Source organism: Balearica regulorum, chromosome Z (genome assembly GCF_011004875.1).
Source record: "Balearica regulorum gibbericeps isolate bBalReg1 chromosome Z, bBalReg1.pri, whole genome shotgun sequence".
NCBI lineage: Eukaryota > Metazoa > Chordata > Aves > Gruiformes > Gruidae > Balearica > Balearica regulorum.
This window is the reverse complement of record NC_046220.1, coordinates 75,626,645-75,641,193: the sequence shown is the minus strand read 5'-3', so window position 1 is coordinate 75,641,193 and position 14,549 is coordinate 75,626,645. Positions and strand designations below refer to the sequence as shown.

At 55.6% G+C, this 14,549-nt stretch overlaps 2 protein-coding genes across 3 annotated transcripts; one reads left to right on the top strand and one right to left on the bottom strand.

Moving 5' to 3' along the window:
• The first annotated feature begins 1,077 nt into the window (after positions 1 to 1,077).
• On the top strand, positions 1,078 to 2,927 carry MSMP (microseminoprotein, prostate associated). The gene is made up of 3 exons (XM_010304808.2): positions 1,078 to 1,574; positions 2,223 to 2,331; positions 2,738 to 2,927. The coding sequence occupies exons 1-3, from the start codon at positions 1,241 to 1,243 to the stop codon at positions 2,925 to 2,927; spliced, it is 633 nt and encodes a 210-aa protein (XP_010303110.2). The 5' UTR covers positions 1,078 to 1,240.
• A 924-nt stretch (positions 2,928 to 3,851) lies between these two features.
• On the bottom strand, positions 3,852 to 14,398 carry RGP1 (RGP1 partner of RAB6A GEF complex). Of its 2 annotated transcripts, XM_075739472.1 has the most exons (9): positions 14,273 to 14,398; positions 13,612 to 13,751; positions 10,714 to 10,850; positions 10,233 to 10,316; positions 6,343 to 6,492; positions 6,118 to 6,264; positions 5,577 to 5,704; positions 5,164 to 5,341; positions 3,852 to 4,941 (listed from the first exon to the last, which is right to left on the bottom strand). In XM_075739472.1, exons 2-9 carry the CDS (start codon positions 13,725 to 13,727, stop codon positions 4,718 to 4,720), a joined length of 1,164 nt encoding a protein of 387 aa, XP_075595587.1. In that variant the 5' UTR covers positions 13,728 to 13,751; positions 14,273 to 14,398; the 3' UTR covers positions 3,852 to 4,717. The 2 variants fall into 2 exon arrangements, with proteins under 2 accessions (XP_075595587.1, XP_075595588.1); XM_075739473.1 differs by lacking the exon at positions 13,612 to 13,751 and having other exon boundaries at positions 14,273 to 14,381.
• Between the last annotated feature and the right edge of the window lie 151 nt (positions 14,399 to 14,549).

Here is a 14,549-nt window from a genome sequence, read left to right as displayed (position 1 = left end):
AGGAGGGATTGGGCATTTATGGGGATAAAAAAAATATCCAGCTATAATAGCAGATGCCAACACAAATTCTGGAAGGGATATTAAGCCTCACGCGTCAGGGTGTAAACCTGTCGCAAACTCTCAGAAAGCAGGGAGCTTAACACAGGGGCAGATGACCCACATATGCTACCGCTACCGCTGCTGCCTCGCTGCCGGCACAGCCCTGTGCTGGCCGAGCCACCGGCTGGACCATCCCTGGAGCCCAGTTTCCTGCTGCTGGCAGCGCCTCTGACCAGGGCTGCAAATTTCTCTTGGCAGTTCAGCTCTTCACTTGTAGGTCCCCAGGGCCATGTGTCTCCCAGGGCTCTGACCCCCTCCATCTCACCCATCCCCTCACTTTGCCAGCTGATACCAGACTGATCCCTTCAACCCAGAGGCAGGCCTCTGGGTAAGGGCCTGTGCAGACCACAGGCACGTCCCCACACAGTGTGGCATCTTCCCACAGCTTCTTGCTTTGAGCCAAGCCCTTCATTTCCCTCTCAGGTCACTTGTTCCCCAAATGCACCTTCGCCTCCTGATTTCACCCCTCCTGTTCCCTGTTTCTGCTGAGGCCGGTGTCCAGGCTCTGAAACGGGCTGCTCAGCTCCGGCATCTCATGGGTGCTGCACGTATGCAGCCATGACCCTGCCTTCATGGGCACTGCTCGGATGAGCCCTGGGTCATGCCTTGAGCAGAGCCTTCTTCACCCACTCTGCATCAGTGGCAATCACCATACTGCCTGCTCTTTGCCAAAAGTCCTGCTGTCACCCCCAGCCCATATGTGGCCACAAGCCTGGCACAGCTGCAGCCCAGGCTGGGGTGAAACTGCCATGCTGTGGTACCTGGGAGCTGCGTGCGAGCATTTCCATCCCCGCTGCGCCTGGTGCCACTGCGTCCCACGCTGGTTGTTAACAGGACGCCCATGCTGCTCCAGTCCCTGGGAGATGGGATGCTCCTGAAACCTTGGCCACTGTGGAGGATCGGAGACGGCTCAGCGTGACCAGAGGGGAGCCTGGAGCAATCCTGGTCAGGGGCCAGGGGCTCCCACGCTCGCCACTTGCATGCTCACCACCCTGCTGAGGGCAACCCCACTGGGGTCCCTTGGATCTCCTCTCGCCGTGGAGCCTCGCACCCACAGGGGCTTCCAACTGGAGACATTTCTGGAGGGCATGAATCAGCTTTTCACAGCTTGTTAAAAATCTTGATCCTACCTCTTGTTTTCATGCCTTTCAAATCAGGAAATGAGTTTTACAACTTTTCCAGTGGGGCACAGCTGGTGGCCAGGGTCGTAAAGCTGAACTTTATAAATATCTCTTGTTGGGATCAGGGGAAGAGCATTAAAAAGGCAGAGAGAGAGAGAGAAAGAGAAGGGAAAGAAGCAAAGGCAATAGATAAGCAAGGCAACCTCAGCAGGACGGTGAAGAAACCCAGCTCAACACCAGCCACAGCCATGCGAGCGCAGAAGATGGGGTGTGCTTGGGGCAGGCTTTGCCTGCTGCTCTCCCTCCTCCTCCAGCTGCCGGGCTCCCAGGCCAAATGCTACTTCCAGGCTAAAGGTAAGCGGGGAGGTGAGATGGGAAGATGCTGATGGGAAGAGGAGGCCTCAGCTTTCCCCAGGGCAGCAGGGCTCTGCCCTGCATGACTGCAAAGCGCAGAAGGGACTGTGCTGAGCCCAGGAGCACGATCGTGGGCCAGTGATGAGTGGAAGGAGCAGTCTATAAACCACAGAACAGCTCCCCAGGGCTCTGGCTGAGAAACAGCTCACCGGGCCATGAAGAGCTCCTGGCAGGAGCCCGGCTGGGGCCGAGTGTGCAGGACTAGGCAGCAAAGGGAGGAGGGCTGCCCATCTTCTCTCTGCTGCCTCCTTCCAGGGCTGCAGAGATGCTCAAACCCTAAGGGGTGCTGGATATGCCCTCTGCAGTGAAGCAAGAGCCACCTGCCTCTGGCCCAGGCCCCTGGGGCAGTGGGGACAGCCGCAGGTCATGGCAGGGAAACGATGGATGGGACCATCACCATTGGCAGATGCCTGGGCATCCCATACCTGCAGGGTGGCAGAGAGACCACCGAGTATCTTCTGTACCATGGGGCAGGTGGGAGGTTGTGACATCCCCTGTCCCCAATTTGGGGGCAGAGGGGTGGCAAGGAGGGTCCCACGCTCCCCAGCGCAGGCTCACAGGTGCTCATCACCACCATTTCCTTTCCAGCTCCCTGCGAGTACGAGGGGAAGCAGTTCTCCCTCGGGGAGTCGTGGCTGAGCACCAACTGCCTGCTCTGCACCTGCCTGCACCCCATCGGCGTAGGCTGCTGCGAGACGTGAGTGAGGGGCCAAGGGACACTGGGGGTGGGCTACCATCGGTGGTGCTGCCTTGCCACGGCACCTCTGTGGCTGCAGTGGGGAGGAGGTCGTGTGGGTCTGGTGGCTGCAAGCACAGCAGAGCAAACATCAGAGCCCCGGGGGGGCTGCAGGGTGCCAGACCCTGGGGGCAAGGGGAAGAGGTGGGCAGGAGCCCACTGGAGCACTGAGGGCGGTGGGGTGAGTCAGGGAGACAAAAGTGGGGGCCAGGAGTGTCTCAGCACAGCAGGATGCCAGGAGCTGTAGCCCAGCCTGCCTGAGCTGGCTCAGGAGACGCCCCGGCCAGGGGGACGAGCAACCTGACCCTGCCAACAGCCCCCTGGCGCAGACCAGGAGGAGCTGACAGCACCATGCCCTCTCCCACAGCACCCAGCACCCCATCGACTTCCCCGACTGGTGTGAGGCCCATTATGACTCGCAGACCTGCCAGATCTCGGTGGTGCAGAAGGCCAACCCCAGCCTGCCCTGCGTGAAGAGCATGGAGCACGAGTGGGGCTCGGCCGGCACCCCCGAGCCGCTGAGCAACAAGGTGCTGGGCACGGGGCTGAGCAGATAAGAGGCTCAGCGGCACCCCACGCGCCCCCCGGCATCATCCTCCCTCCTCCAGAGCACACCTCCTGCATGCTCCAGACCTGCCCCATCCTGTAGAGACGTCACTGCTGCCACCTTCAAGGGAAACCACTATCCACACACTATGGTTCTGAGTTAACATTTACACCATAGTGCTGCCACAGTACGGCTTTGCTTCCACCTTCAGCTTCCTGAACTGAACCGGGGCCCCCTTCCCATGAGATGACCTGCACACTGTGGGAAGGCGGATCCTACGGGATCTCTTCCCAGGTGGGCAGGAAACCTCCACTAAAGAAAAGGGTACAGGACCAAATTGGTAATCAGTCTTGTACTCCCTCCTCCCTCGGAGACCGCCATCACCCTGCACTGCAGCTGCTGGGAGCTCAACGGGGAGCACCACGGCCTTTCGTGCCGTACCCACGCACCCCAGCCAGCCCCTTCTCTGCCCTGGAGCGCGAGGGGCACAACCCACCTCTGGAACCACTAAAGCCCCTGCTCCCGCAGCTCCTGGGGCCAGAGGGGGTCCCCGGCACTGTGGGCCAGTCCTGGGCAACACTGCAACGGAGCCAGCCTGGGGCAGGTGGCAGAGCAGGGAGAACCACTACAAGATGTCCCCGGGGGGGGGGGGGGGGCTCACCCCAGCTGCAGGGGACCAGGGAGGGGAGCTGCGTGCCCTGCTAGGGTTCTGGGAGCTGAAGCAATCCGCATGTGCCAGGGTGGAGCCAGCTGCCCTGAGAGCCTGCCCCAGCTGGTGCCATGCTGTGTTTGTGCAGAGCCTTGTGTAGATGTTTCTGTTCTTGCAATAAAGATATTAAACAAAGAAGAGGTCTTCGGCCTGTGACTGCTGGGCAAGGTGGGCAGCGTCCACCACCGGGAACAGTGTAGGAATAAGGCTCTTGGGAACACCGAGTTTTGCACATTCAGATATTTATTAGATTTCCATGCAAAGAGAAAAACTCTTTGAAAGGTTTGGTAGAAACAGGGAGCTCGCTGTTGAGCAGGGAGATCTCCATCCCAGCTCCTAAATGTGCAGCACACACTCAGTCCAGCTCCCCAAGGATCCCGACACCACCAGGATGCCTTTGCACTCAGGAGCGCAGGCAGACCACAGCCCAGGCCCTCAGTGCTTCAATTTTGGATCATGCCACAGCATGTGGCCACATCCAGGACACCAGGACGTGCTGGCGGTGCAGGGCTAGCTGGCAGGACCTCCAGGTGAGGCCAATGGGGACGCTGGGCTGTGTGCATGAGACAACCCTCAACAAGAGGCAGGACACGTCCCAGGAGAGAGCAGGCTCCCACCCAGCCCAGGCGGCCCCCATGCCTCATCTGGACACCAGACGTCTGCTTGAGGGGGTCTCTCTGTAGGGGGGTAGCCTTCACCCAAGGCTGGTATGGGGCTTTACTGGAAGAGCTCTTGCTCTCCTTCCCCTGGGCTAGGCCTTTTCCTCCTGGAAGCCCCTCACGGGGTACAAGGTACATTGGGCCATTCCCAGGGAGGCAGATTTCCTTTTGGCGAGTGCTGGGACTCTTGCCTTCACCCAGGCAGATGGGTCTGGCTCCCAGCTGAGGGCTGCAGCGCAAGACACTGCAGCCAGCACAGTACTCCTCCACCCAGGCAGGACAGACTTGCCTGGTGCCCACCTGGGCATTGCAGATGAACCCAAAGGGACATTGGGATCCGTGCCCTGCAGCATGCCGGCGAGAGTCCTGCCCGCCATTCCCACCGACAGCACGTGCCTGCAGCACCGCAGACCCCTACCAGCTCTCCCCACTTCAGATGGTGATGGAGTTTGTGCTGGAGAACTGAGATACGTAGGAAGCCAGGATGGGGTTGGTGGGAAGGACTTTGATGGGCAAGTCCCAGCTGAAAGTGTCCACTTCAATCTGCTCCACCCCAGTCCAGGTGATGGCCTCCGACTGGCTGCCACGAACCAGGCAAGTGTCCGTTGACTCCCCAGAGGTCACGAACTCAAAGTGCAGCCTCCACTTCAGGGACACTGTGGGCAAGAGGGGGGTCAGCAGCCAACGCCACAAGGGACAGGGACAGCAGCTGTCTCAGCGCTGGCTGTCCTGGCAAGGGGACATGCAAATAAGCCCACTCACACCGGCCAGCTCCCTCCCACAGGACACAGCCCTGCTGAGAAAGGGCAGGGCTGGGGACATCGCAGTCCTCCTGTGGGGACAAGCAGGGGTGGGTCCCATCCCAGGTGGCCACTAACCAATGTTGGTGGTGAATCCTGGGGTGGAGCTGAGAGGGATGGGCAGGCTGAAGCTGCTCTGGGCTGTGTGCAGGCAGGCCTCCTGATGGCGGGCATGCGTGCTGAAGGAGACAGGCTGCCCCCGCCGGCGCTGGAACTCCTCCTGGATGCTCTCCTCCGTCTGCAGGCTCACCGAGAACTGCAGGGCAATGGGCAGGGTGCTCACTCTCACAACCTCACACAGCCCTGGCGCAAAGCCCCAGGGGCCTCCATCTCTCAAATGAGCTCAGATCCCCACCTCACACCCCCAGGGGACCCCAGCTGGGTCCCACCAGAGAACCCACAGCAGCCCCAGTGCCACCCCAATCCCTTCTCCCTCTCCCCCACCTGAAAACCCTGCCTCTCCCTACAGTGACCCCAAAGCCAGCACTGACTTGCAGACACGGGATGTCTCCTTCTGAGAAGTTAAAGGTCCCAATAACATCCTCTCCGATCTTATACACGGTCTTAAAGATGCAGAACGTCCCCACCTTCCCACGAGTGTTGCTGATGTTATACAGGTCTGTTGAGCAAGAAGAGGTGGGGATAGGGTTGCAGCAGGATGAGGCTCTGCTCCATACAGTGCTCCGGGTTAATCACAGAGCCCAGCAGACATGAGCCCATGCCTGCTGCTTGGGTGCAAAGGACAGGCCCTGGAGGCGGCATTCCCTTTGGGAAATGCCTGCAGTGAGCAGGGGGAAACAGCACACTGAATGCGTTATGCTGGGGAAAGGGTCTCTCTGGCCTAATTAGGAAGAGGCTCAGACTGGCAGGGAGGAGCCCACAAGAAACTCTGACCCAAGCGGGCTCTGACGGAGCTGCTCCGCAGACCCAGTCAGGGCTTCACTTTGCCAGCGAGATATTTTTGCAGTGAGCACTGAGCTGTGCTTCATGCCCAGGTTAGGACGGCAGGTTCAAGCAGGGGATATGACCTACGCAGGCTGCGTCGAGAGGTGGCCACCATGAGCAGTTCTGTTGCCAGGTCTGCCAGACGAGAGTCTTTCTTCAAGCCCTCCTCCTCCTCCAGGAAGGGGTTTGAGGGTGCAACGGCCTCATCCTGTGGGAACTGGTAATCCTTTAGTCCTGAGGAAAAGGTGAGAGATCAGTGGGGCAGGGTGCAGCCAGGCCTGTGTCTGCAGGGAGGGCAGCACACGGCCTTACCGTGCAGTACGAGGACACGGAAGGGAACGCGCAGGAGCTTGATCGGGGAGTTGACACGCTGGCAGCCGATGGTCAGCTTGTACACATACTTCACTGACTGTCCTCGGAAAGAGGGAGGGCCATCTATGGGCAGCGTTTCACAGTACGAATCTGCAAGGAGCACAGAAAAGATTGCTTTCCGAGGACAAGAGGAAGCTCCTGGAGCTGTCGCTCGCAGGCTCCCTGCACTGAGGGTTAGGAATAGCAGCAGGGCTGAGCTAGGGATAGTGCCCGGTGCTTTCTGCCATCTCCTCTTTCCCACAGCAGGCCAAGCACATCCCCGGCTTCCCTGCACCAGCGCACTGCTCCTCACATCACACGCGCCGTCATCCAGACATTGCTTCCAGCATGTACAACCACACACACAAACTCTGCCTCAAAAGAATGTGAAAGATGTAAAATCCAGGAACACAAACACATGAGAGCTAAACTTACTCATCACGAGTTCAACCTGAATTTGCCTCTGCGCACTTCCTTCGCACGCCGCTTTCAAGATGCAGTCACACGCTGTGGTTTCCTCATGCGGCAGAGAGGTGCCGATCAATACCTCATGCCTCTTTTGATACTGGCTTTACACAAGCCCCAAACTCAGCAACAAAAATTAGTTTCTTCCTGTGTTTTTCTCTGAAGCATCAGGTCTGAATGGCCAAGAAACAATTAAGAGACCTTCACAACAACCTGTGGCATATCCCCCTTGACGGACTGATGACTTAGACCACAAAGCCTCTGACTCTGAGACCTCTGAGATGCCACGGTCTGGCTTTACACCACATTCAGCCCTCTCGAAGCCCCTTGGCCACCACACAAACCCCAACGCTTCTCAACGCAGCGTGAACACTTCCGCAGCTTTCCCAAACCACACGCTGTATAATAAGAAAGGCACAAACAGTGAACTGTGGCAAGTCTCCACCTCTCTGGCTTGCCCACCGTGACGCAGATACACCCCGCCAGAGGAAGGGCAGCATTCTGCTGTGAAACCACAGATCCTTCCCCATGTCTGGCACATCCTAAACACTGAGGCTTAGATTAAAAGCTAGGGTTGCATTTTAAATATAACATCTAAATTTAAAATAACAGAACTGCAAGGAAGAAAAAAGCCCATGCTAGTGTGTAGCATCCACAGGCTGTCACACCTTAAAACACAAGGCTGCCCCGTGGGACTGGGGTGCAGATAAAGTTGAGAACTGTCCTGACAGGGAGGAAAATCAGGTATGTCCAAGGAAGGAAGCAGACTGCTGTAACTCCCTGTACCAGGCTTAACAAAAGTGTTCACAAGGACTTCATGCCCAGTGAGGATAAGCTGAGCCGAGACCACTGCCGTCCAAGGAGGATGGGCAGTTTGCTACCTGGCACAGGCAGTTTGCTGCCTGGCACAGGAATGCTGAGACTCGGGAAGTCCCAGCTTCCGTGCATATCCCAGAAGGAAGCACATTCCTGGTGCTACAGATGCCTTCCTTACCCACCCGCTGTACCCTCTGGCTGGGCTCCCGGCCCGTGTCCAGGCTGCTTCCATTTCCTCCCCTCCCTGTGATCTACCAAATATTTAAAGGTATTACAAAACCGGACAGGCAAAAACAGCCACAGAAATTACTTAAGGGCTTGAGAAAATGTTTTATGGTGACAAATTTAAAGAGCTCAGTCTGGGCAGTGTGTCAAAGGGATGGGAGGTGAGTCAACTTCAACATATAGGCACCATAACAAGGGGAAGATATTGGGGAATAAGCTGGTCGGCAACTGAAAACAAAGCCTTTTATCAACAGCCTGACACAACCTCAGCTATATATGCCAGCTCTGGCTACAGTTTAATATTAGTACTTTGCTGAAGAAGAATTAAGATTTCTTGGGGTTTTTATTGCCTTTCCAAACTGTGCAGCAAAACTCAAAACTTCTGAAAAACAGGAAATGAAGAATTAAGATACACACCCACACAGCCTTAACTCTGCCTCCACGGAGCTGGCAAGAGCCCCCAGGAATGATCTGCAAGCGTGCCAGCTGCAGCCTCATGTGAGAGGAGCAGCACCGCATGCCGACAGGATCGGTGTGAGCAGCCTGGCAGAGCCAGAGCTGCGATACGAGGGTTTCAGTGCTAAAAAGCACAGTGATGCACAGAGCAGCATCGCACGCAACACATGCAACGGGCATGTGCATCACACAATCAAGGGGAAAGGCTGTAACAGAAAGGCCATGGAACCTCAAAGTGTAGAAGAGTTTGTGTCCTTCCTACAGAGCTGCTACCAAGCACAGGGCAGATGCAGGTTGCTTGTGCCAGTGTCACCCAGTTGGCAGAGCGGGGACACACACACACACACACACAATACAACATCACTGGGAAGGACAGACTATCACTAACTTAGCTGGGGGCTGAACAGCTTCTGCCTGCGAAGCCAGCGCATGAGGAAATCCTCTCAATCCATCCCAGCCACCTGGAGGCTGGACTGTAGTCACTGATCTGCTCTCCCACAGACTGCCGAGCCTGCCTGAGATGCTCCAAGAAAAGGGGCTTCCCCCTGCTTCCGGGGAACAGATGCTCCAGCCCCGCAGCTGCCAGCAGAGAGGAACTCAGGAGAATCCAGGTGAGTCTCAGGCCAGCTGAGATTTCTGCCTCCTCCTCCCTGGCATAGCCACTTTCAGAGGGACCTTGGCTCCGATACAGCAGGGCCAGCTCCCTTCCCCTGCCTGCTGCTGTAGAATAGTAAGTAAATAACTAAACGTGCTCCGATCACAGGCTTTGCAGTTTAGGAGACACAGCCCCAGACAGCACTGCCCCACCCCACTAACCACCTAGCCAAGCCAGATTGGTTTCACCCTGTCCACCTTTCCCTCCAGTCAGGCCCCTGTAAGCCTAAAAAGGCAGGAGACCCCAGCTCCAAAGCCAGCATGTCACACCCTGTGGCTCCCTGGTCTCACTTGCAGCTCTGCTCTCACCTCCCCAGAGCTCAATGCTCCAGCAGAACCCCCTCCACCACAGGCACTGCCTCTCTGCTCCCTTTGCTCTGTGACTTGAGAGGTCTCAGTCATCCACTCCCAGCAGACCCTTAGGACAACCTGAGGAATCTGCCCACATGCAGCCTGCAATGCCTAACATCACGCTGCTGCTGGACCATGGGTTGTTGGAACCCAAAGGAGATCTGACACAAACTGACAGGCTGGGTCACGCAGCCACTGACCAAGAGACAACAGCACATACTTGTATTTTCATAGTTGTCTAATCAGGTAGAAGAAGCTGCCTGGAACAATGAAAATTAGTTCCTGCAAATTCCTTGTGAGAAGGATGAAAACTTCTCTAAACAGCAAAGGAAAGTAGTGATGGAGGAGAGTTTAAAGGGGACCCACTGGAACGCCCTTTGAGGGCTGTGGAGACACAGAGAGCGGATGATGATAAGCACTCACTTTTACAGCAGGAAAACTAGAACAGGCAGAAGACTCTGATCTCCAGGTCAGCCACAACCTGAAGAGGAAGCACGGACCTTTGGAGGACGCCAGCCTAAAACCCAAGAATACTCCCATGTGGCTGAAGAAATAAAGGCAAGGAAATGCAGGGGTCTGTAACCGTTCCTTCAGCTGCAGCCAAAACTTCTCATGCCTCGCAGCTACACAACGGACCTGCAGCAAAGGACACAGGCCAGGGGCAGAATGGAGGGACATGTTGCAGTACGCAGCCCTCATACGGCGGAGAACAGACTCTGGACGATGCAGCAGTTCCTTAGCACTCATGCTCCCAGCAAAGCACCTCGCCTTCCACAAGCACCAGGGTCTCCCACTTGCAGGACTCAGGTCTGCAAAGCCAGCTTGGAGAGCGGGGCTCCCCAGAGGCGAGCTCTCTGAGCGGGGGAAGAGAAGACAGGACTCACAGGACTTTGACTCCCCGGGATCCAGTCGCAAGTCACAGAAGAGAATCTTTGGTGGAGTGGACAGGATACACTGACCCCGCTCTCCTGGAAGAGAAGAAGAACCATGTGAATGCTCCCCAGCCTTGAGGTCTAGGCCGATGAGAAAGGGACTCACCGTGCCCAGGCCAGGCCTTAGTGTCATGGGGAGGAATGGGGAGGAGAAGGCATCAAACATGAAATATCTCATGCCCCGGTCAGATCATGAGACATTCCCAGAACAGCTGGACAGACAACCCTCACATTTCCTTCCAAGCTAGCGCCACTCTGATCTAGGTGTTAACAAGGTCTTGCAGCAGCCATCACCAGGGAATCACACGACAGCAACAAAGACCTCCTCCTCTCTTCTACACATGCTGCCCTCAAGATGCACGTTGAAGTCTGCTTAACTCCTGCTTGCTGTGCCTTCACCATCCCTACCCAGGGTTACAGGAGTAGCACTCACCTCTGTTGGGGACGAAGACTGTCTCATTCTCCGCCTGCACGTCGTGCTTGCTGCCATCAGAGGGAGGGAGTGCTACACGGTTCTCGCTGGCATGAAACTGGCAGTGGATCTGGGCGCTGGCCCACGCCAGCATCTCACTGTGAGCAAAGAAGAGCAACATTTATGTCTATGCTTTTGAGCCTTGATCACAGCAAACACAAAGTGACAAGCAGAACAGCAGTTCGAGGCACCTTCGGTGATAATGCAACCACCAGGGAAGAGGGCAGACTCAACAGCAACAAATATCCACAGCCTGGGTTCAGCTGCCCCTGCCCACAGCCCCTGGCTGCCCCAAGCTCGACACTCCTCAGGGCAGGCAGGGCACAGACGTGCTCCCTTCCCACAGCACCTTCCCACTTGAGAACATCAACTTTTGGTTGTGTCAGACCAGAGGAGGATGCTTCTGGGTCCTTCATAAAGACCTATTTTGTCCTGATGATACAGGGGATTTGCTGATGGCTATAGGGGAGGTGAAGCTGTCATTTTGGCCCCTCTGTGTACAGCCACAAGAAAATTTCATCCAGCATGAAAAACAGTCTCATGGTTTGTGCTCTGCTATGACCTCAGCCATTCCACAGGGCATTTCCCGTGGCATTACTGACACCTTTCAGTTTCCAAAACACTCATCTATTTTTATTTCAATAGCGGTCTCGTTAATTTAGCAAGTTCCTCTGGTGTTTTCTAAGATCATGATCTGATTAGTAAGCACTGACACCAGAGTTTTAGGCGGCACAGGGATTTTTTGTAGCACATGGGTATCTCTCGACGTGACGCATCAGAGCAGTTAAACATCTAGACCAACCAGAGAAAAAGGCGTGCTGCATTCATTTAAGCTGACTAATAATGTGCTATTTGATCTTTTGTATGTGCTGGCTGCCTTCACCCAAACACGCATTGCTTACTCTACCCAGGTACCTCCAACCCCCAAATTGTAATTCTGTATCTTCAAAAATACCAGCATGGCTTTTCCATAAGGCCTGCCGTAAGATTTTCTGTCATGAGGTATCTGCTATATGGAAACAGAGAAATGTTCTTGCTTAAGAGACAATGTTTACTAATTTTACATAAGCTTAGCATGATTACAGTGCCTTCAAACACCATATTTCGAATCTTTTTTTCCCTCCATTTATTCTCAGTATTGCCCAGCAATATGCCACTGGATTGTTTTCTTTTTTATTAACCAGACACCCAAAGAAAATTTGCATGTGCCTTCCTACCAGGTCTGGCTTGTCCAGCTGGCAGGGCGCAGAAGGATCCTGCACTGGTGCTGAGGTCACGTCCTTCCTCTCTCACCACCCTCTACAACTACTGTGGCCCACAAAGGCCATGGTGAACGCAGCCTTTGGGCAGAAGAGATTTGTTTCTTGTACGCCTCATACACCACAAACAAATTCACTTTCTGCCTTTTACTTACTGTCCTTCAGTTCTGTCCCTATGCTTGAAATGCACGCCGTTCAGTTCCTCCACCTGCTAGCCCCAAAAGCTTCCAGTTCCTCAGAGGTCCATCTGCCTGCTGCAGTGGCTGTGCTTTGATCTGGCTCCTGCCTTTACGCAACCCACAGCTTTAATTTCCAAACCACCAATCTATTTGATGTTGCCACTTGTATAACTTAATCAGGTTTCATCCGTTTGGTCACCTGCTTTTTTATTTTAAAAACTTTCCTTTTTTCCAAGAGGTGGTTTACTACGGACCACAACACATGCGAAGTTCCCAAATGAAGCTCCCGTAACTGTGCTGCAAGCCTCCAAAACCGCTTCACCTGGTACCTTTGCAGTCCCACATGTTTCAGAACAGGGAAAAACAGCACTGTCACCGCACAAGACAAAACTCCAGAAAACTAGATGCTAATGCCTCAGCTGAATTTGAAAGCTGAACTCAGCAGGCAAGAGGAACCAGGAAGAAAAGATGGAAAGTTAAGGAAGGCAATAAACAGGCTCAAGCCCTGCAGTGGTAATACAAGAGACTGCTTTGCTGCTGCTGAGACTGCAAACACTAGAAGTGGGTCCACCAAAACAATCACGTGTGAAACGCATACTGATGATGAAAAGATGCTGAACCTGACAGGACTGGAAACAGACACTTGCCAGGAAGGGCTCAAGATGAGAAAGCACTCTCCACCCCCTGGAGAATTAGGCAAAGCCACACACTCAGCGGACATGGAGGCTTCTTATACTGTGGAGTCACCCCCTGTGAGCCAATATAGGAAGCTCCTATCTTCTCACATTTCCTCAACACCTGTTTCGGGCACAGTAATGATAAGGGGAGAGGCAGCGCTTCAAAGGCTGGGTCACAGAAATTGCTGCCACAGAAGGCTGCCTCCTCCTCACTCCAGGCAGTGCTCACCCCTTTGCGTGCCAGCTCTGCAGGCTGGGATCACACAGCACACTGCCAGACAGAGAGAGCTCCTTCCACAAACGAAGGAAATAGTGACGCTGTCTGGATGTTGCCGTGTGAGGCTGTCACCCTGGTGTAACCAGATATCCTGCTTCGACAGCCAGTTTGGCTTCATTTTCTGCCAGTAACCCTGTCACTAAGGGCTCACCTGAGAGGAGGTTAGAGCATCTCTAACTGCATACTTTTTTCCTAGTCTCTTTCTTGGGGACAGAAAACCAGGATAATTACCTCAGTTGCACCCCTGAAATAGTGATGATACAAAGCACCTTTAAGGTGCTTTAAGGGAGTACCTCGGGCAGGGAAGTCACCAGTAGCTGAGCTGGCGCCATTGCCCCACAACCCAGCCATGACTACATCTAGCTGCTCTGGAGGGAGGAAGGGCCATTTCCTCTGGAAGGACCCAGACAGCTCTGCCACCACAAGGCTTCACGCACAGAAGGGCCCACCAGCTCAGGCTGCCATACCTGCTGGCGGAGGTAGATGAGGCCGATAATGGGTTGGTAAAAGTGATCACGCACTCCAGCATCTCCCCTGCCAGGAAGACGGGCCCACGGCCCAGCTTGGCCAACACCTCGATCATGGCTTGGACAGCCCTGCTGCACACCTGCCAAAAAAAACCACAATCCCAACCCAAAAAAAACCCAACAGTGGGCATGGAGAGAGGGCTGGGTGCTGTAACAGCAGGGGAATGGCAACAGCCAAGCACGGCACATACACATGGGGAGGTCAGGGTGAACCCCAGCTCCAAGCACAGTGCACAGACGTGTACGGGGTTCAAGGAGTGCCCTGGCCTTGCACGCACACACACACACACACACACACACACACACACGGCGGGGAGGGGGGGTGCGGGCAGAGATAGATCCAGCCATACACACACAGATGCACAAGGGTACACACGCACAGCCCTGATCATACACATACATACCCCCTCCCCAGACCCACACGGACGTAATAGGGGTCAGGACATACTGCGGGGGGTGAGGGACAGCCTTGCCACCCACAACCCGGGGAGCCCAGTGGCGGCCCCGACCGGAAACACACAAACGTAAACGGCCACCAGAGTGGCCAGGGACACAGGACCGCATGCCCTCCTCCGCCACAGGCCGCCCCGGCCCCACTCACCACCCCGCAGAGGCCCCGCTCGCCGCTCCGCGCCGCTCAGGGCCCGGTTTCCCCTCAGCCGCTCAGCGGCTCTCCCGACCTGCTCGGCGAGGCTCGGGGCCCGCTCGGCAACGCTCGGACATCGCTCGGCAACTCTCGGACATCGCTCGGCAACTCTCGGGACTCGCTCGGCAACACTCGGGACTCGCTCGGCAACACTCGGGACTCGCTCGGCAACACTCGGGACTCGCTCGGCAACGCTCGGGATTCCGTCGGCAACGCTCGGGATTCCGTCGGC